The sequence below is a fragment of the Bactrocera dorsalis genome, chromosome 5, assembly GCF_023373825.1.
Source record: "Bactrocera dorsalis isolate Fly_Bdor chromosome 5, ASM2337382v1, whole genome shotgun sequence".
Taxonomy (NCBI): Eukaryota; Metazoa; Arthropoda; class Insecta; order Diptera; family Tephritidae; genus Bactrocera; species Bactrocera dorsalis.
Window position 1 is genome coordinate 7790699 of NC_064307.1, and position 21512 is coordinate 7812210.

The 21512-nt window shown below is 40.2% G+C and overlaps 1 protein-coding gene across 1 annotated transcript; it reads left to right on the plus strand.

Moving 5' to 3' along the window:
* Positions 1-17896: 17896 nt before the first annotated feature.
* Positions 17897-20411, plus strand: LOC105231302 (uncharacterized). The gene is made up of 3 exons (XM_011212515.3): positions 17897-18351; positions 19660-20021; positions 20083-20411. The coding sequence occupies exons 1-3, from the start codon at positions 18196-18198 to the stop codon at positions 20216-20218; spliced, it is 654 nt and encodes a 217-aa protein (XP_011210817.2). The 5' UTR covers positions 17897-18195; the 3' UTR covers positions 20219-20411.
* The last annotated feature ends 1101 nt before the right edge of the window (positions 20412-21512 follow it).

Consider the following 21512-nt stretch of genomic DNA (forward strand, 5'->3'; position numbering starts at 1 on the left):
TTTATCTAATAACTACCGTTTGCAAGTTGGGTTAGTTCTTTGCAGGACTACGAGTGGCGGGGAAAGCTGTGTATGTCCGGCGGGTGTCATTTTGTTGAATGACTATTTAGATTACAATTCACACGGAAATCTGCTGAAGGTGGGAGGATTGTGGACGAGAGTAAGCATGACATCGAAGCGTAAAATATGTTGTCAATCAGCTAATCAGACGGAAGTGTTCGTGCATTTATTCAAAACATCTTCCTTTCCTTTGTATTGCTCTCTTCTTACGCCTATTCTTATTACAGTCCGTTCATCGCGCACCAATGAAGTCACCAAGATGATATGCGAATAGTTGGCTTATGCTGAGTCCTGCCCATTGTGTGGCGTGTTTTTGTTTTGTCTGCAGGCAATCACCTTCCCTGGATTGCTGTCTGCACGCCAAGCGGTGGGTAAATCACTCTGAAATCTACTTCCGTGCTCGTTGTAAGCGTGAAGGCGCGCAGTAAAACTTCGGCATGCTAGGACTGCGATGAATTTAGTTGTCAGAAATCATTTGGCATTCCGGCTGCATGCAATGCGAAGCTGTGATGTTGCGCGTCTACACATACTAAGTAATAAAGCGTGTGGGGGCCATCCATCCATCCATGCCTGAAGGTATATTGGACCTCCGCCTCGAGGCGAGCGAGGCAGCTTGTCAGCGCGTCAAACATACATAGTAACATCGCAAATAGTTAACTGCACTTTGTTTTAGAAATACGTACATACTTAAATATGGATGTGTGTAGTGTGCTCTTGAGGTAGCGCGCGTGTGGCAGGCGCATGTTGAAAGTCAATTCGAAGGGTGTGGGTGTGGATATTGAGTGATTTTTAGGTTGAGCACGTACGAAGCAGCAAAGTGCCTACCAGGCAGAGTGGCTGTCTCAGAATCGTCTTTGCAAGCAATCACCATTAACTCATCAAGCCTAGCAGAGGCATCATCATTATCAACATATCAGTGGTAATGGCAGCAGATGAGCGCTCACAGTGATGTACTGATTATTATAAAAGCTTCCAAGTAACAGTGAACCAAGCTGATGCATCGCATCAGTAAGTTGCCATTGAGAGGCTTACCAACAGCTAAATCATGTCTCTTTCCATCTGCTTATACAGCGGCACCGTAAACCGAAGTGATATATTGAAATATAACGCCTTAAACTTAAGGGTATTTCGAGCAAAACCGAAATAATAATAGTATGCAATTCTTTGAACTAATTCGTATTCTGTTTTTAATTCGAAATTGAGCAGATAATATTGTGATGTAAGTAGTAGTGACTGATGCCCAGAGCATACTAAAATTATGGAGAGCACACTTCTCCATACTCCATACTCGTCTGAAGAAAACCAAAACGGCGAGGGCCGATGGATTGCCGGCCAAGTTATTCAAGACCCCACAATCTGCACCATCTACCGTAGGATAAGCCTCCTCTGTATTGCAAATAAGGTTCTGCGAGTATCGAGCGTATTGCGTGAAAGATTAAAGCCCACCGTCAACAAATTGATTGAACCTTATCAGTGTGGCTTTAAGAAAATCAATAACTGTCCAGAACCATGTGTCAAATCTTGGAAAATACCCGTCAAAAGAGAATCGGCACACTCCACCACTTCGTCGATTTCAAAGCTGCCTTTATGCCACGATGTCTGAACTTCGAAGTCGTAGATAATTTCATCTATCTTGGAACCAGTATTAATACCAACAACAACGTCAGCCTCGAAATCTAACGCAGAATAACTCTTGCCATCAAGTGCTATTTCGAACTGAATAGGCAATTGAGAAGTAAAGTCCTCATTATTCCCGTCTTGCTATATGGAGGAGAGGCGTGGACGATGGCAACATCTGATGAGTCGACATTACGAGTTTTTGAGAGAAAGGTTCTGCGGAAGATTTATAGTCCTTTGCGCATTGGCCACGGCGAATACCGTATTCACTGGAACGAATTGGAACAATTTTGGTAAAAGAAGTAAGACGCTTTAGCGGAATACGCGGTTGCGTATACGAATCCACTGTAGGAGCATGTGCTAAGCATTAATCTTCCATTAGCCATGGCCAATTGAAGTAAATCAAAGCGCGAAGGCTTGAACATTCAAATAAACTCCTCTAATTTGTGCTAAAATCAGTAACTCCCAGTTCACGAGAAGTGAACAATGGTGCGATGCAGCACTCTGGTGGTGTGTGATGCAAATGGTCGTATTTTCCGTTGGCTAAAATGAGCACTAAAATGCACTTTGAGTCATAGCGTCGTGTTAATTGTGCATTTACGAGCACAACATTTGTCTTTGGACTGGTATCTGACGAATGATATATGCTTGTTGTTGTCCTTGTACTACTAATAGCGCTGGTTATTGTTGTCCTCATGGTTTGGTCTTCCAGCGGCGCGGAGGCTCTTTAGAAAGCGCACTTCTGCAACTGCAGAATTCCACAAACACACAGGCAAATCTATTCAAGCGGTCCCACTGCATTATGCCCACATATACGTAAGTTTTAGAAGTAACTGTATACCTATGCATCAACACATGCACATAAACATACATATATGTATGTTTAATAGAAGTGTTTGCATGTGTCTCGTCTTACTGCTTTCAGTTGTGTGCGTGTGATGCATGCGCTAAAAAGCATTTTAACTGTCGCGCGTTTACAGTTCGGTCCCCCTGCCGGCCACGGCGCTAGCCTCTTCCCTTGTTGGCAAAATTACAAGTTTTGTATAAGCGTTTGTGTGAGTTTGCGGCATTGTGCGCTTGCACATATTCACACATGCCGACATTTCAACACAAACACACACATGTAAATAATGAGGCATTTGGAGCGCCGTGTGACTGTGTGGCGCGTGGCATTGTGTACACTTGTAACTAACTAATTTAAAAGCGATTACACAAGCCGCCAACACACTGCAGTGGCAGTGAATGCGACAGTTTTCGCTGCAGCAGGAATATGGCGTTGCGAACGCAGGCAGCTCCACTTAGACACATAGACAATTTGAGCATTCGGCGCAAATGCTGCATGCACCAGCTAATAAGCACACACATGCCACATATGAACGTGAATAACTGTTCACTGTCTGTTCAACAATTGCAGTTTCGGCTTTGTTCGATGCACTTTAAGAAAATTCCTCGCGCTTTTAAGATCAGTAGAGTTGTGGCAGTTTTGCGAAAGTTCTGACATAAGGTCCATGAGTTCCTAGTAAGAAATGAGGAAGCATACTCTTGCAGAACCCTCAGAAGTGATGTAGTGACAAATGCCCAGAGCATACTGAAATTGTGGAAGGACACCTCTTCAGCCTGCCCAATGGCAGTGAAAGCATAACTCCAGGAGATGGTGAACCCGATTCCCCACTCGATGACGATGGAGCGAACGATTTTAGGTATGCTCTGTCCAATCCACAAAAAGGGAGACCCCACAATCTTCGCCAACTACCGTAGGATAATCCTCCTCAACATCGCATATAAAGTTCTATAGAGCGTATTGTGTGAAAGGTTAGAACCCACCGTCAACAAACTGATTGGACCTTATCAGTGTGGCTTTAGACTTGGGAAATCAACAACTGACCAGATATTCACCATGCGCCAAATCTTGGAAAAGATCCATGTAAAGAGGATCGACACACATCACCCCTTCGTCAATTTTAAAACTGCTTTTGATAGCATGAAAAAGATCTGGGCTTATGCCGCTATGTCTGAATTTTGTATCTCCGAAAACCTAATGCGGCTGCGTAAACTGACTTTGAGCAATTCCAAAAGCTCCGTCAGGATCGGGAAGGACGTCTCCGAGCCGTTCGATATCAAACGAGGTTTAAGACAAGGCGACTACCTGTCGTACTACTTCTTCAATCTAACTCTGGAAAAAATAATTCGAGCTACAGAGCTAAATGAAGAAGGTACAATCTTCTATAAGAGCAGCTCTGTGCTTACGGACGTTGATGATATTGATATAATTGGTCTCAACAACCGTAAGTTCTGCTTTCTCCAGACTCGATAAGGAAGCGGAGCAAATACTTAGGTCTGGTAGTGAACGAAGACAAGACGAAATATCTCCTGTCATCAAATAAACAGACGTCGCACTCGCGACTTGGCTCCCACTTCACTGTTGACATATATAACTTCGAAGATAATTTCGTCTATCTTGAGCAGTATTAACACCAAAAATAATGTCAACCTCGAAATCCAACGAGAATATCTCGTGCCAACAGGTGCTACTTCGAATTAAGGCAATTGAGAAGTAAAGTCCTCTCTCAACGAACAATGACGAAACTCTGCAAGTCATTCATCATCCCCGTCCCGCTATACGATGCAGAGGCATGAACGATTTGGAGTGAATATAAAAAAAAATAATGACGAACCGATTAAATGAGTTTAAGTGCTTTGTATTTGAGCAGAAATTCTGCCTTTAAATTTTTTTAATTTTTAATGAACGCTAAAACTAATTCGATTGTGATTTGTTGATATTTAAAGTTTTAAGGAAGAACTAGAGTATTTTTCGCAGTGTACTTTTTGGAGCCATTGTTAGCAATGCATCATTCTAAGTAGCTGCATATGCTCTTTGTACTTAGATATACTTAAAACTTTTACTGGGATAATTTGTTAGCAGGAGAAGAAAGTAATGCTGCAGCTCATACGAATGGGCATGCTCCCATATTTTAGTTAAATTTGAACATTTAGAAATCGGAATGATATATGTATTTTATTGAAGTATTGAAAATATTTCCACTTGTTTCTGTAAAAGATTGACTCTAGCTAAATTTTTATAGTTAGTAATTATTTAGTAAAATTTAAAAAAAAAGTGAGGGCAAGCAAGCCCATTGGTGAAGAACCGGGAACCAGGTGTTAGGGTCTCGGCGAGAGATGTACTGAAGTAATTGCATTGAATGGGAAAAATTATAATCATTAAGTTGAGTAACCAGTTGACTTCCACACTAAGATTGGTCTTTGGTAGAATGTGCACTGGTTAAGCTTCGAATTGGTGCCATTGACTGTGGGGATTGCTGTAGAGCTTTAGTTGGCGACGATTGTGTGCACAATGTTTATGCAAATTTCGTTGTCGGACAAACTTTACTTCAATGGAATGTTTGTGCTAAATTTTAGCTCGTCAGTGTTTTATTGTTGCAGTATTTTAATTGTATTTAATGGCATAACAACGGTGTATGGGTGTTCACAAATTAGAATTCCTCCGAATTCATTGCGCTTACATTCAAATTAATGCATAAGCGTTTAGCGTAATTTTGTTTACTGTAAAACATTATTTTGAGAGTAGATAAGAGAGGCATTTCGTAAATTTGCGAAAGGTTTCTGTGAGAGTTCAAAGGAGTTGATATAGGGTTTTAAGGTGCCTGACCTTTGCATTGGTTAGAAACTATTGTAAAGTAGGGCTATAAATATATTTAAATGATCAGAGTGAAGAAGGGCGTTATTGTCTGGCTCTCCGTCTGTCCGTTGATGTTAATGAATATGTATATATGATCTTTGGGAACTTGATGATATCGATATTGCACGCGGTTGGAATCATGGGATTACCACGGCACGAAATGACTTTTTTCCAATTTAACAGAAAAAAGAAAGGCCAATTGTTGAGTCAATAAGAGCATATGTGTCAGAAGTTTTACTTATATGCTTTCTCTTATAAACAGCAGCAGCAATGTCCATCAATCTTAGTGGGAACACTACATTTCGCACATCTTATGCTTTAGTGTTAAAACTATAAATCCAAAGAATGATGTCAAAAACTCAAATTAGAGTGATACTCAGTGTTAAGCTCTCATATCAGTTCAAAAGCCGCATATTGGACGAAACAACGATCGCTCTAAGGTGAAATTTCATACTTTAGAAACAGCTTGACAAACTGGTTCTTGACATTTTCCTCACATCAACTTCATCAAATTTGAAAAGAGGTTCAATCTAAAAATCTATCCTTTTTTCTTTGCTTCTCCATTTATTTGAAGTGATTTTGCCAATAGCAGTAGTTTCCAACATCAAAAATATGTAATTTAAAGATCTTCTACATACAACTTACGCGTTTATAGCCAAGTTTACAAGACGGCGCCAATCGTTCTTCTTTTTTGCTCTTTGGCGCCAATTACGGATTCCAAGTGGAGGCAGGTCCTTTTCTAAGTGGAGTGTTTTATCCATTCGATGATCAATCGAGATCCAATTAGTTTGTTGATTCTTCCACACAGTATGCTTGATAGAACAAAGAAGCTGATCCTTGCTCCTTATCAGTTCTTCGCCGCCGAATTTGAATAGCTCGTTCGCCAATCCATCGGGCCCCGCCGTTTTGTTGTTCTTCAGACGGGTAATTGTTATTCGAACTTCTTCATGGTCGAGCAATGGAACGTCCGCTCCACCTCCGAGCGTACGCACATTAAAACACGGGAGTCGTGTCTTCCGTCTACCACAACATGAACGGTTTAGTTGTTGATTTTTCGATCTGGAGACAGCCAGGCAGTTTGGTAAATTTTTTTAGGCTGAAATCTAATACTAAGGGGTTGAAATCCAGGACTCGGTGACGGAGCACCTCTCCCACCACGAATCTCTCATCGAGTTTGTGCTCCTTTATATGACCGCTTTAGTAAATACCAGAACGACTTATTCGTCTCGACTTATTTGTCTCCTTCTTCGCACTTCTTGGACGACGTTGATGTCAGTCTGTGCTCTTACGAGGGCATCAACCAGTACTTAATGTATTTATTATTCGGAATAACAGTTACTTTGTGCAAAATTTCCTGACAATTAATTCCAGAAACCTGCTTTTAAATTGATAGTTTGAAAACATATATTTATGTAGGCACATATGTACATATATATATTTAATATATGTAATACATCCGCTAGTGTTTCAGGCTGTAGTACCCAAGAAAACCTTTCAATGTTGACCTAATTTCAGAAGGACATGGTCCTGCCATGTTCTCACCAATAGAGTGTACATATTTATTTACAAATTGCTTGTATATATATTTTGCATGTGTGCATGTATTTGTAATTCTCTATGTAAAGCTGGCCGCTCATGTATGCAAAATAAATATGTACGCATGTATGTGCCACCATGTCATTACTGTGCAGCTTTATTTGTATGCGTACAAACAGACGCATAAACAGTTATAAAGCATGTCGTGGCAATGACACATCCATACACACTTACACAAATACGTAAGCATATGTGGGGATATGCATTTGTGCTAACCGAACTGACATCAGCTGCCAGATGCAATTAATAATTGATAAATTAAATCCATATATTCTCGCACAAACAAAACAGAAATATGTTTTAACATGCATTTTGCGACAACGACACATACAAGTGTAGTCGTGTGCGTGTGTATGCGTGGACGTACATAAAGCAGCTGTTGTATGTGGCTCAACTCGTTGCAGCACAATGCAGTCCAACTCGACATCCGACGTTGACATATTAAAGTGGCTCAAATCGCTCGGCTGACCACCCGCCTGTCGGTCGAACTGCAGTTGAACAGTGCACAGTGAATTTCCTGTGCCCAAACTCTCTGTGCAAGACACATTCATATCTAGGCACATGTGTGGCGTGTACACGAAAATGTTTTGCATCCGACCTCAACGACACGTTTCCAAAGTGTCGTCCATATTCAAAACCAAAAATGCACAAAACTCACACATGAACACAAGCCCAGAAGCGGTTTGCGAACGATTATATGCTACAAAATAAATTATTTCAATTCTGGGTTTTTTTGAATGAAGACTAACGCTTTCCAAAATTTCGCTCTCGAAATTCCATTCAGAACTAAACATCGTTTTGAAATCTATGCATTGTATGCGAAAGTACCGTTTTGGTGAAAAAAATAGGTTATGGTCAGCGTATAAAGCGTAAATTGAAAGGGTTCCGGAAGCTCCGCCATTTTTCTACATCTAAAGTTTTGGAAAATGGCAATGGTTCCAAGCATATTTGAAAGTTTTCAATTCATACTGTCTTAGTAATCGCCAATGTAACACCAGAAAGTTTCAATCTACTTGTGGGCTGGCACACTCTCCAATTTCGTAATATTACTTTAAAACCTTTCGAAACTTAAAGTTGAATTCAGTGGGCCATCGACCAAATGCCGAGCAGCATGCGAAACCGAAGTGCATATTACTCATACGCCATGTGGTGGCGCTGGTAAATGCATCGTGGCTGAAATATCGATAGACATGGCAGCCTGTGTGTGTGTGTGCGGGCGTTCATTACGCACTTGCCGCAGCGGGGGCGTATTTTGCGAAGCCAGACGTAATTATCGTAAGCTGTAAGCGACATTTTCCTTGTGCGTGTGCGTGTTCGTGTGCTGTATGGGCGTGTGCGCTTGTGAGCATCCATAACTGCCCTGCGCTGTTGTAGGTGTACGCAACCGAACAATGCTTTTGCCATTTGCACCGCGCTCGCACCCTTCCACTCTGCTGCCTTCGTCGTATTTGCATTCACGCATGCAAATGCATAAATGTTTGTGTGTGTGTGTGTGAGTTGTCGATGCGTAAACGTGAACATTGATTATAATAAATGTGAATTTACGTCATTATGGCAGTGTGTGTGTGTGTGTGTGCATGTATATAGTAAATGGCTTTATATGCAGTCGCAGCCGTCACACAGACACACGGACGCGCGCATACAGAGAGCGCGGCGCATACTCATTCATTTGCACCTATTCGCCGACTGACCAGCGCTTCACGTTTTACGCGCGCTCCCATTCATTTTCGCTCGCTGCTCGCCGATGCATTTTGTTGCAAGTTGCATGCTGCAAGTGTGTATATACACGCACACATGCGCAAACACGGCGTATGTGTGTGTGGAGGCAAGCGAATGTGGTGATATACACAATTGCACTTGTTCTTCGTGTGTGTGCTGAATGCAGTTGTGTATTTCATTGTTGTTTTGTTGCAACTTTATTGTTGTCTTTGGGCGTTGGCTCTGACGCGTGCACGCACTTTTATTTCGCACATTGTGCATGTATGCGTGTGTGCTGTGCGCATTTTTATAGCTCTTCATAAGTTCGCTTTTTGATTCGCACTTCTCTGCAGCTTTAATTATTAAATATGTGCAGTGACTGTATGCCTCGGCGTATACGTGATTATGCAAGCATGCATTATATTATATGAATGTCGACTGCTTGTTGGATGGTCTTTAAACGTGGAAAATAGCTCAGAAAACAGACCTCGGAATGAAGACTCAAAGAGTGGCGAGAGAAGTGAGTAATTAGTATAGGCAGAAAACTCTCTGAGGCAGTTAAGCTCTTTCTCAGGCTTAAATTTTGGCTCCAAATATCAAATTAGTGAGCTGCAATTCTGAATTTAGGAAAAGAATTAATTATTAAAATATGAAATTAAATTAATTTTGCAGATAATTTCAGCCAGTTCATTGACTGTGGATTTTAAAATAGACATATATGTATTCTTAAGCCTGAGAACTTTGCAGTACAAAAGCAATTTAATGAGTTGAGGCCAGTGTCAATACGCCTAAGATACAAATGTATTCATCTATAATATATTTAATTACTATTCTGAGTACTTGGATATTCTAACTCATACATATTTATTCTTCAGCGTTTGCTAAATCTATTTTGCAACAGTAAGTTGTTGAGGATTAAGTAGAAAGGTCAAGAATTACCAATTGTCCACAGGCCAGTGAATTTTCGAAATATTCTACTTTGCTTCATTAAAGGTGAATTTGCATTCAGTTCAACATCATTTAATAAATGGTATATAATTACACTTGCTATGTGTCCCAGTGGATAAGTGTGTCAAATGCAGCGGGAGCAACACAACGTCGACTGCTTTCAGCCCGGATGTGCTCTGCGGATTCGCATTAATATTTAAAATGTATTATGTAATGTAATCAAAAATGTATACATGTACGAACATGCCAGCGAATATACAACTGCACTTATGTACACTTCCGCCATTTTAAATTTTGTGAAATTTCTATTGCACAGGGCACATAACTAAATAGCCAAAAATCTCCGCCCCGAATGCCAACAACCCGGATGCTAAATGCAAATAGACTCTGAATGAACAATGTATTGCTTAAAATAGTTAACCGATTTGGAAATTTATTTGTTTAAGCATAAAATTCGAGTTTTCCCTACATTTTGCTGAAGAACTTCGTCGAACTTTCTAAGCATTATCGACAAGCCGTTGTTGTTTTTGCAATTCACAAGCCAAAATAAGCAAACAATTGACGAAAAACGCACTCATCTTACAATCAGCGCAACTGATTTGATACTATAATTTGATATTAGGCTACGGATTAACAACTGAAATGCTTCAACCTCACAGTTTGCTTAGTTGAACTGCTAAATGCAATCTCAATGAGCTTCAAAATCAAAGACAGCTCCGGCAGGATGCAACTAGAAAGAGATTATAAGAATTTAAATCCAAAATCAACGTATATATACACATATACATTCACATATATACACACATGTTTAAGCGCGTGAAGCTGAGCATAAATGGAGAAGGAGCAGAGATAAAGAAGAACTCGACAAAAACAGTGATGCATTATTCAGTGGCAGTTTTGGGAAAAAATGCATATAAAATATGCAAAGTCATGAATGTCAGCCAGGAGAAGTGGTCTCACTCGCTAGCCAACTGGCAGTGGTACAGTTCATATGTATGTATGTGCGTAGTAGCAGCTTCTCATGAAAAAGTATCTATGATAAAAATATTACATTTCCAAAAGAAAGAAGGAGAAAATAACAGACAGCTAGTGTTTGTAGGTAATGTGCTGAAATAGATAACAATGGACAAAAAGGGGCGGACTTAAAGTATCGAATTTTATTACACGGCTGTGTGGAAAACCAGAAAAGTTTTGTTAAATTGCCACTTGAAGAAGGCTTTAAGCTTAGACTATATTGTGAGAAAAAAGTGAATTATTGCTGCTGAACACGGTTTTGGTATTGGAAGAGCGCTTGTTCCTTGACGTTGAATTGACTTACTAACTTGGTCCCTAGTTGTTGTTGCTATTGCTGTAGCGGCTGAATTGGTCCCTAGTAGTAACGTCCTCCCCAAGTGAGACTTTGTAGGGTTGATATCATCACTCTTTAATAAAATGTGAAATTTGCCTGATAAGACTCAACTTTTCCGGGTTTTTTGAATGCTATTCGCTGCAGCTTTCCTTTTACCTCACACTTTTGTTTGCTTTCGTGACAAAAATAGTGTTTTTCACACCACTTGAGTGCTGTCACGGGTATGTCTTCCTAGGTGTAATTCTGTATGCTGGCACGTACACTCAGGATTTGTGTAAATTCGTATGTTCATTTCCTTTAATGCAAACCATAAGTATAACATAACCAAAAAGTGTTGCGTAATCTAACAACAACAACAAAACATCTAGGTAATTTCCTAAAGTATGCTACTTACGTATACACGCACATTTTACCGTGTGGCAAGGCGGGTATTTTTGGCAAAGTTTTTAAAAAAGATTGTAGTATAAATTTCCAAAGTTGAAAAACAAAAATTTACTTAGTCAGATAATAAAATGAGTATCTTGCGCATTATTTCACCTTTAAGTACATTCAGGTTTCAATTAACCTGCACATTTAGGGTGATTCATTGCGAGGTTCCCTACTGTTATAAAGAAAAAACACAGAAACTTCAAATTTAATGGGGAATGCTTATTATAATTCGAAAGAACATTCTTTGGCATTTATTTTTTGAAGATTATCTTTTTACAATCTGTTGTGATCAGGTGTGATATCACACTATATTGGTGGCCAATCGACCGGCCCAAAACGTGAAATTATCTGCTCACCGAAGTGTTCTCTCAATAGATTCATTGATTGATGCGATGTGTGTTAAGTGACGCCGTCTTGTTGACACCAAATGTCGCCGAGATCACGAGCTTCAATTTCAAGCATCAAATAGTCGGTTATCATGACGCGATAACAGTCGCTAATGACGGTTACGTTATCACCGACATCATTTTTAAGGAATTATGGACCAAACCGTTATTTTTCCGGACGAAATGACAATGAATCTCTTTAGGTTGGTCTTCGTCCCAAATGCGTGGGAAATGGGCGCTGAACAAAATTTGACTTAAGAATGTCGAATCTTCTTGGAACTTCTCAAGAGCCAATAGACCGAAGCGATGTCGCAAGGCGTAAGTCTTTCCTTGATGAAATGTCGACCGAGCAAAAATAACATGACAGCTTGACACGAATCACGCGTGATCTTAAAAAAAAGCTATTGAAAAAAGTACTATACTTGGCTCACCCGTTATTTAAAGCGGTGGCGACTCTTCTCCGCCAAGATATAAGAAACCGCTCCACTTACATTTCGAGGTTTGTTCACAAATATTGCAGTTGTTTCCAGCCACACCGCGTAGTTTGCCATTGTTTTACACTCACAATTATCAGCATCATCAGCCTTTTTTGCACTGTTTTTTGTGTAAGCATTGTTGTTGTGATTGTTTGTTAGCTACATCCGTTTCACGCACCACTTTTATGTGTGTCTTTTTCCCTATATTTTCAGCTCTAAAACTATGGCAGCTACTTGAGCGTCTCCGGCTCCGGCACCGACTCCAACTTCCACAGGCAAGGGAACACGTAGCAGGTTGCCGCTGAGCTGTTGCACAAATTACTTATATGAATGTTTGTTGTTGTTATTGCTATTGCTGTCCTTCCTCGCCATTAGCGCTGTCTGAATATGGTAATCTGTTTCAGGGATTTTTTCATATTTTAGTTGTCGCGAAGTTTTTCTTCCACATTCGCATTCCGGCGCGTTGTTTTGTTTTTTAGTCACATGTTATTTACGGTAAATTTTGTGTTGGTTGTAGTAGTTGCATTGTGTCATTCTTTATGTTACACTCCTTTCAGCTTTTCCAGTGTGAGATTGTGAGATACTATTCTTGGGTGCTTGAAAACCTAACGTTTTTCTTTTAGGCGCTTACTTTATGTGGTTCGTCCACACCAGTTAATTTACGATGAAGTAAATGGTAAGATCTCTGGAAGTCCTGCTGGTAGCATTACACAAATATACACTTTCATATTAAATTAGAATTTATTTAAAACAAATGTATAAGCGCGATAAGTTTATTTACATCAGCTGCTTAAGACGGTAAACCTCAGTAGTATGATGGAATTTTTGCAATGGAAAAAATTTCTAACACAGAATTTGTCTCAAAGATTGTATTTCCAATCGAACTTCGTGTGCGGAATTGTTGCGAATGTCGGAAAAGGCTTACGGAGATTCAATTTAATCAAAAACACAAGATTGTTGAAGACTGATTGTTTAGGACGACCATCGACCTCCTTACTTGATAAAAATATTAAAAAAAATTAAGCATATGGTGCTTGAACATCGTCAAGCAAGTGTTAGAGAGATGACAAGAGAGCTCGACTTCTTCCGCGAGTCCGTTCGAATGATTTTGGTGGATATTTTGGGTATAAAACGCGTTCTTGATCGATTCGTGTCGATAAAGCTGAATTTTTTCAAAAAGTTTACCATAAACAGGTCTTTCTGGAAAGCATTATATTATAACAGCCGATGAGACATGGGTTTATGAGTTTGACATGCAAATAAGTCAACAACCACACCAAAGCCGCTCAAAAATCCAGGTGATCCTTATTGTCTTTTCCGATATTCGTGGTTTGGTGCGTCATGAATTTGTTCCAGAGGGATAGATGGTTTAAAAGGAGTTCTATATGGCCGAACTGAGGCATTTGCGTGAGAACATCCGCCGAAAACGGTCGGAATTGTGGAAGAACAATTCACGGATTTTACACGATGCGAATGCAACATTGCATCGAGCCACGATTGTGACCGAATTTAAAGCCAAAACGCAATGAATACTATTGATCGAGCACCGTATTCACCAGATTTGGCTCCGTGTGATTTTTTCTTGTTTCCCAAACTGAAATTTCGGCCCCGTGGAACCCGTTTTCCGTCGATCGAAGAGAAAAAATTCGGTAAAGAAGCTGAAGGCCATCCCAAAGAGTGCTTATGAAAAGTGTTTCGATCACAGGCATACTCGTAAGTGTATTACATCTGGTGGGGATTGCTTTGAAAATTTCGTTCAGTATTTATTTCGGCAAATAGTCCTTTTAGTATTGCGCTTTAAATGCCTTAAAGAGATGTATTTGGATTATTCAGCCAACGTATCTTGGCAAATCAGGAGGAATTCGGTTTTGCATGCTGTCATATATTCTTCTGTCTGTTGTCTTAGGGTTTTACCAGCTAAACTTGCTTTTATTTGCAGCCGCTGAATTGAGCTTCCTTATTGAGTTAGTGAGGTGACAGTACCCACTCACGAACAACTTCGTGGAGCATACTCACAGACACCTGAATAGTAATCGAATTTCGCTTCTGCGGCTATATTCAAACACACATACATTTACATATGCCGTCTAGTTGAGACTGCAACACTGCGGAAACCATCAATTTTATTTGAGGTAGCTAAACAAGCATGAACCCGTACAGAAACAATAACAACTAAGTAAATGTTACTCAGATGGCAACGTGCTTAAGTCGCTTAGTAGACAACAACCGGATGTAAACAACGTCAACCGGGGTGAAACCCGTTGTCGCTGGCAAGCTGTTGAGCAGGAAGCACTGTAAAAACAAAGACAAAAAACACCGTGAACACAAAAAATAGAAAAACATTCCGTCTGCGATTCAATCGCGTTGAAGCCGATTGTTGACTTCTGCTCTTTTTATTGAGTGGCTGAGTTGGTAAATTACATTATCAATTTTAAAGCTCAGATTTGAGCGTTTTTATAAGTGAGCAGTCGGCGCGAACGGCGGAGAGAAGAGCACAAGAAACTGACATTTATTTGTATGTTTACTGGCAAGAACGTAGCAGATGCACAGCCTTGAGGATTACCACACCGTCACACCTTAGAACACCTTTAGCGCCATCATCATCAATGTTATTATTATTGTTTCTTAATGCGTCGAGAAAACTTTGTCTGCCAAGTTGGTGGAGCTGCCGCCGGCTATCGAGTCACCCAACTCTTCAACGGGCGTGCGCATGCCAGAAGGCTTAAAGAACCCCGCATATTCTCGTACTCTAAACACAACACACACATACACATATGCATACATACATAAAATGCCGACGTGTATTAGCTCTGTTATTTTTGCTCATGTTTTTGCTGTTATGGTTTGCGCACTTTTCTGAATAAATTTTCTCTGCCCTTACACATATTCATTTGAATACATATGCACATACTCTACAAGGGCATTCCACTAGTCAAAGCTTATGTATTTTGAATGCAAATATTAGTTTTTGTGATCGTTTGCTTTATTTAAAATTTAAAAATTTAACCACTTTAGGTAGTGGAGGGATGGTCTACCTTCTAACTTTACATCAAGCGGATGTTCTTTGGCTAACCAGTGGATACTTGGTCTAAGACCGAAAGTCGTAAGCTGTTTGAACCATATGAGAACTTACCTCACTTGCGTGAAATACTACACATGACTCCTTCTTCCAAGTCCTCTCTCGGCGAATAAAAACCAAATACTACAAGTTACTCATTATCTCCGAGTTTTCGAGATAAAGGTTCTGCGAAAGACTTATGGTCCTTTGCGCATTGGCAACGATAAATACCGCAGTTGATGGAAGGATGAGCTGTACGAGATATACGACAGCATTGACATAGTTCATGTCGTCCGAATGAGAATGAAAACACTCCAGCCCTGAGGGTAACTAAAACTGGCTACACTTGGAATCTCCAATTGTCGCCAAACAGTGAAAAGAAGAAACAACTGGCGCGCTGTTATTACCTCGGCTATAACTATTATACGTAAGCGCTGACTACTCTAATAAATAAGAAAACTTTTTACCTAGATTCAAGAAATCGTCAATGAATTACTGCCGCGTATATCTATAAGTTTGACCCGAAGGTATTTTACCATAAGACGGAACGGAGTTGCCTCACAGTCACAAATAAAAACATTCGCAAACCTTTTTGAGAGGCAGCACCCACCACTTTCAAACATTTATCATTTGGCTCCGTGCAGCCGTGGTTCCGTAGCCAACAACAATGCCGAGTTTTGCAAGAATGTTTTGCCAGAACTTGTTGCATGTTGCACAATGGCACAATGGCAAATTGCTGGTGTTGATTGTTGCAAGTTTGCAAGCGCTTAAGTTCCGAAATGTGTAGCGTTCATTTGCATTGTTGCAAACTTGTAAGACTTCCCGGGGAAAGTGTCGGCTCCTTTGTTGTTCTGACATAGCATACATCGTGGCATAATAAAGTGTTGCATTTTAATGCTCATTAGCGTCAGAAAGCTTTCGAGTAAAGCGAACAATTATTATTGTGGCCGATGGCGTGCCAAGACGTATGTGAAATATTCATATTTCCCAATTGTCATAAGAACTTTGTGGATAAATGATTTTTCTTTTAACTGTTCAACTATGCTGGGTGGGACAGGAGGCAGTATTTTGAAGGAAGTCACGATTTATTTAATCATTCTTTAAATACAGATATTGAACTATGTATTTTAGCTCCATAATAAACTTTTATAATATACTTAGCAGTGATCACAGCAATAATCTGAAGACAAAGCGCAAGAACCAAAAGTTGGTTAATACATTCTCCAAAAGTACTAAATACTAGATTGGGATAAAATTTGTAATGTTTCATCAATGGTTTTTGAGAATAACAAATTTGTTTGGTACCGAAGTTTTTCAGATTCCTTATGGTAACTAGTACAGTTTACAACAGCGCCCCAGTCGTTCTTCTTCCTTCTCCCCTGGTCTTTCCTACGGAGTGGAGGTCTTCCTCTTTCTTTGCTTCCTTCAGTGGGTACTGCGTCGAATACTCTCAGTGTTTTCATCCATTCGGATGACAGGACCTAGCGATCGTAGCCGTTGTGTCTTCGTTCGCTGAACTATGTCAGTGCAGTCATATATCTCGTATAGCTGATCGTTACATCGACTGCGGTATTCGCCAGAGCCTTTCTCTCGAAAACTCGTAATGCCGGCTCATCGCCTGTTGTCTTCGTCCATGCCCCTGCATTGTATAGAAGGACGGTTGTAATTAGTGACTTGTAGAATTTTCTCGTTGTTCGTCGGAAGTGGCACTTTGATGCAAGAGTTATTCTGCTTTGGATTTCGAGGCTGTCATTATTTTTGGGGTTAATTTTGGTACTAAGGTAGACGAAATTATCTGCGACTTCGAAGCTGCGACTGCCAACAGTGACATGTGATTTGTGGATTTTTGTGGTTTGGGAACAGCACACTTAAATTCTAATTGGCGGACATGCTTTTATAATTTACGGGTTTGGTACTTTTAGATTTTCTGAACTTCAGATTTCATGAATTTTAAGTTAAAATATTCTCTAGAATTGAGAGTTCGACTATAAAGATTTCATATGCGTCTTTGAAACCATACTTTTCTCTGCATGTTTACTAGAGCGGGTAGATTTTTCTCTTATGTTCTGCAGATCATTCTGAGCAACTTTGACTATGGGTCTAAAACCGATTTCGGTCCAGAGATTTTTAAGGCGAAAATAAAAAATTCTAATACTCGTTTGTGTGGGAGATATATGATATAATTGTTCGATTCTGCCAAATGATAATTATCATATTAAATTTAATTCGTATTTTTATGATACTTAAAATATTCGCCTTAAAAATCACTGGCTCGAAACCGGTTTTAGATCCAAAGTTGTTCAGAATAATTCGTACATAATTTCCCGCATAGGCAATATTTATGGCTTCCTGTAAAACAACCCGCCCTAATGTACTTACCTCTTCTCTTTACTCGTTACTGTTATGTTATCCATAAAGAAAGCACTTGCTCTTTCACACAGCAATTTGGATTTGTTTCGGAAAACTCTAATCTAACTCACGCACGAATTTAAGCAGGTGCATATGTACATACGTATAAATATATTTATTTAATAATTAACACACTTTCATTATTAAGTATCATTCTAACCATAATAAAGAGATCACTAACTGGATCATCGCACGATGGGCTCGTTTCAAAAACAATTTTGGTTTTCAGCTGCTAATTGGTAATTAAATATTTGTTTGGTGACCAGCGATTTGTAGTTAAATTCCATGAACTTCCGTGACTTCTTCGCCCACTCAATTGAGCATGAAGATTCTGTGAGAATATAAGGGCATTGCTCTTCTAGTCGAGGGCTCATTTCTTTATCATTCGGCAGTGTGCGATATTCTTGTGATTAGCTACAATCTAACGGTTCGGTGGTGTTTAGCTTTGATTGGTTCGTTGATGGGTGCACAGCATGAAGCCGATAGAAATTCTTTTGACGTGCTTCCTGCTTCGCTTGTATTGTATAAGTGCAAGCGTGCATAGCATATCTGTCGGGGCGAATTTGACAGATTTCATGCATGTCCGCAAGAAGAGGTCCCTGATATTCAACGGCAGCGGATCAGTAAAGGTGAACCATGTACACGAAACAACAAACACACATTTTGAAATATACAAGAAGTGAAAACAAAGTGTACAGTGCTGCAAAAACTTTAAACAATAATTTTGACACGAGAGGTCTTACACGAGATTCGTCAGTGCTTATGTGGATGTGCGAAATTAAGTGAACATTTTCAGGATTATAAAGTTTATAGAGGATTTGCACGGAAAGTAATAGGACTGAGTCGATTTAAAAAATGTATTGATCCAATCGTTAGAATTCTTTCTCCTTCTGTGTCGATGCAGCGCTGCCAGCGCGATTTCCAAGCATTGAAGGCGTCACGGAAGGCATTCTCCGGAATAACCTTGAGAGCCAAGGTGCATACTGCCTCCCTGGCCTTGGTTAGGTAGCTGCTCATAAGAATAGTAATGTGAGCCGGGCGTTGTCGTAGTGCAACTTCCAACCGGCTGCGAATTCTTGTCGGATCCGATAGACCCGTCGTTTGAGTCTCTTGAGGACTTCCACATAAAACTTGGCGTTGACGGTTTATCCATGAGAAACAAATTCATGGTGGACGATGCCTTTGATACCAAAAAAGACAGTGGCACTAGGAAGATTGTCTCTTTTTTCACACCACTTCTTGCTAACGCAACATCTGTTGCAGATTTACGGAGTTTCACACAGAATTTAATCGTTTAACTCTGCTCTAATGAACGCTGTATTTTCGGCTCGCACCACTCACAGAAACACGTCGCGCGGAAATGTTTGTCTTGATTCTCCAGGTGCTTGGAGACAACTGACCAGCTGCTCGTTCATTAGCTAGGAACATCCTCTACCGAATCCAGTCGGTGCGCGCACTCTATGAAGTATAGTCGCTGCGGAAGAAAATCAGTCCTATTACTTTCCGGGCACACCATCTAGTGCTTGGAAATATAATTTGACAGCAATGGTGACATTTCGGAAGTCTAAACTTTCCAATTTGATTTATTATCTATGTATGTCATCGAATTTAAATAATTTCCGTGGGATTCGTGATTCTAGCGAGTATTATTTTGCCGCTCTCCATACACGTATTGCAATAACTCTAACTCTTACGTGAGTACGATGAGAGAAAACTAAAAAAGTGAAACGAAGAGAACATTATAACGAAAAAAGAGAGATATATATATTTTTTATTTTACTTATGTATAAGAGTGAGAGAGAGAGATACATATATATATATACAAGTAATACGACAATCAGACTGCAATTATTCAGAAGTGTAACGCGCTGTAAATGAATCATGATTCCCTGAGTCTGCTTATTTTATTCCCACTGACATTATTATTTTCTCGACAGTTATCCATTGGTCCATCGGGACAAGTCGACTTAGCCGACCCGATTACATGGCGATCGCTTGTTTGTTCGTACAGTCTTCAAGGTGGCCAATATTCAATACCCTCATCTCCACTATATCCGTGGGACAAATGGGAGGATACCTTCGCGCGTAAATCTCGGCTTTTACATAACAGCCAACCTGAACTCGCCGCCTATACTTATGAAGCAGACGAATCACGACTGTTCTTTTACACTTTGCTGGAGACATTAATGAGTCAACGTGGAGTTGACGGTCGACAGTGCTTGCTGCGCTCCATATGTCAAAATGCGCAAGTGGACCAACATGTGGGGTTGCTCTCGGAAATTCTGGATACAGTGCTCACGTATGTACTTCAAATAGAAAATTGGTCTCATTCGAGTGTACTCTTTGCTACATTGTTATAGGCCCGGCGTGGAAGACTTGGACAAGAGTTATCAGAGTGCGCGAGAGGCTGGTGTTGCTGGGGCAGATTGTTTAAAATTATACGCCGATTGTCCGGAAGGTCTCAATTGGTTGGATACCTATTTGGATTACTTTTAGTATGCAAACTACACAAAACATTGATGAAGTACTTAAAGTCGCTGCAACGGGAGGCTGATTATTTATGATTGCAAAAGGGGAAATATTTGGTACATTTAAGATATTTATACTTAAAAGACTTAGGCTTTAAAATCTTGGACGGGTTATGGTAGACACGTTACTTCTGTTGGTAGCTCAGCAAAATAAAATTTAACAGACAAAATATATGGTTAATGTGTGTACATCTAGTCCAAATAGTACATTTCTATACATATCCAAAGATGTATCTCTGAAAATCTGGTAGATTGCAGATTTTCCAGATTTAAAACCACGCTGCGGACTCCAATCAGTTTGTTGACGGTGAGCTTTAATCTTTCATACAATACGCTTGATGCGACCTTGTATGCGATGTTGAAGAGGCTTATTCCACGGTAGTTGCCGCAGATTATGGAGTTTCTCTTTTTATGCATTGGGAAGAGCACACTTAAACTCCAATCGTCGGGCATGTTTTCATCCCACCATATTCTACAATGAGGCTGATCCATGCTCTTTATCAGTTTTTCGCAGCCGGATTTGACCGCTCGGCCGGCAATTCATCGGCCTTCGCCGCATTGTTGTTCTTCAGGCGGGTAATTGCTATTCGAAGTTCTTCAAGGTGGGGCAATGGACCGTCGCTCCATCATCATCGTTTGGGGAATCGGGTGCGCCATCTCCTTGTGTTCCCTTCATAATTTTAGTATGTTCTGGGTGTCAGTCACTCTGGGGGCTCTCCTTTCGAAGAATTTTCAAGCATTACCCCTGTCATAGAAAGAGATTTTTTTAAACAAACTCCAGGTCCATTTTGAAAATATTAAAATTTACCAAGATCCGAAGGATGTTGACTCTAACTTTGTAATTCCCAAATGCTGTCTTTCGGTTATTTGTTGTTGTTGATTTTTTTAGTAACTCGCTGTGTTCTTTGTGTGGTGTCATTCACTTGCGCTTGGCAGCTGCTCCGACTGCATGCGAACACTTTTGGGTTTTTCTTGCGATTCTTTCACCGACTCACGTGTGAATAGATATATACCTCTGTGCTATATTCATACATATATAATGCAACCGCGTGAATGTGTGTGAGCCCTCACGTACCGCATATGTAAGCCGCTGCATGCCGCAAATTTGTTGTGCGCTTTCACCCTCGAAGCTGAAATTCAGATCGGGGCATCTTTTGTTGTGCAAATAACCGCTGTATGTTTTGTGTCGCGTGACATTTACCCCTTTTTGCTTTCCTGCTGCCTTCTTTTGTTGCTTAGTTGCATATTTCGACGCAACGCAT

What these genes read in the sequence shown, in the direction of transcription:
- LOC105231302 (XM_011212515.3), top strand. Translation starts at nt 18,196, where the DNA reads ATGAAGCCGATAGAAATTCTTTTGACGTGCTTCCTGCTTCGCTTGTAT. An exon ending in ACGGCAGCGGATCAGTAAAG is followed by an intron (nt 18,352 to 19,659) that starts GTGAACCATGTA and finishes TTTTCTCGACAG; the next exon opens with TTATCCATTGGTCCATCGGG. An exon ending in ATTCTGGATACAGTGCTCAC is followed by an intron (nt 20,022 to 20,082) that starts GTATGTACTTCA and finishes ACATTGTTATAG; the next exon opens with GCCCGGCGTGGAAGACTTGG.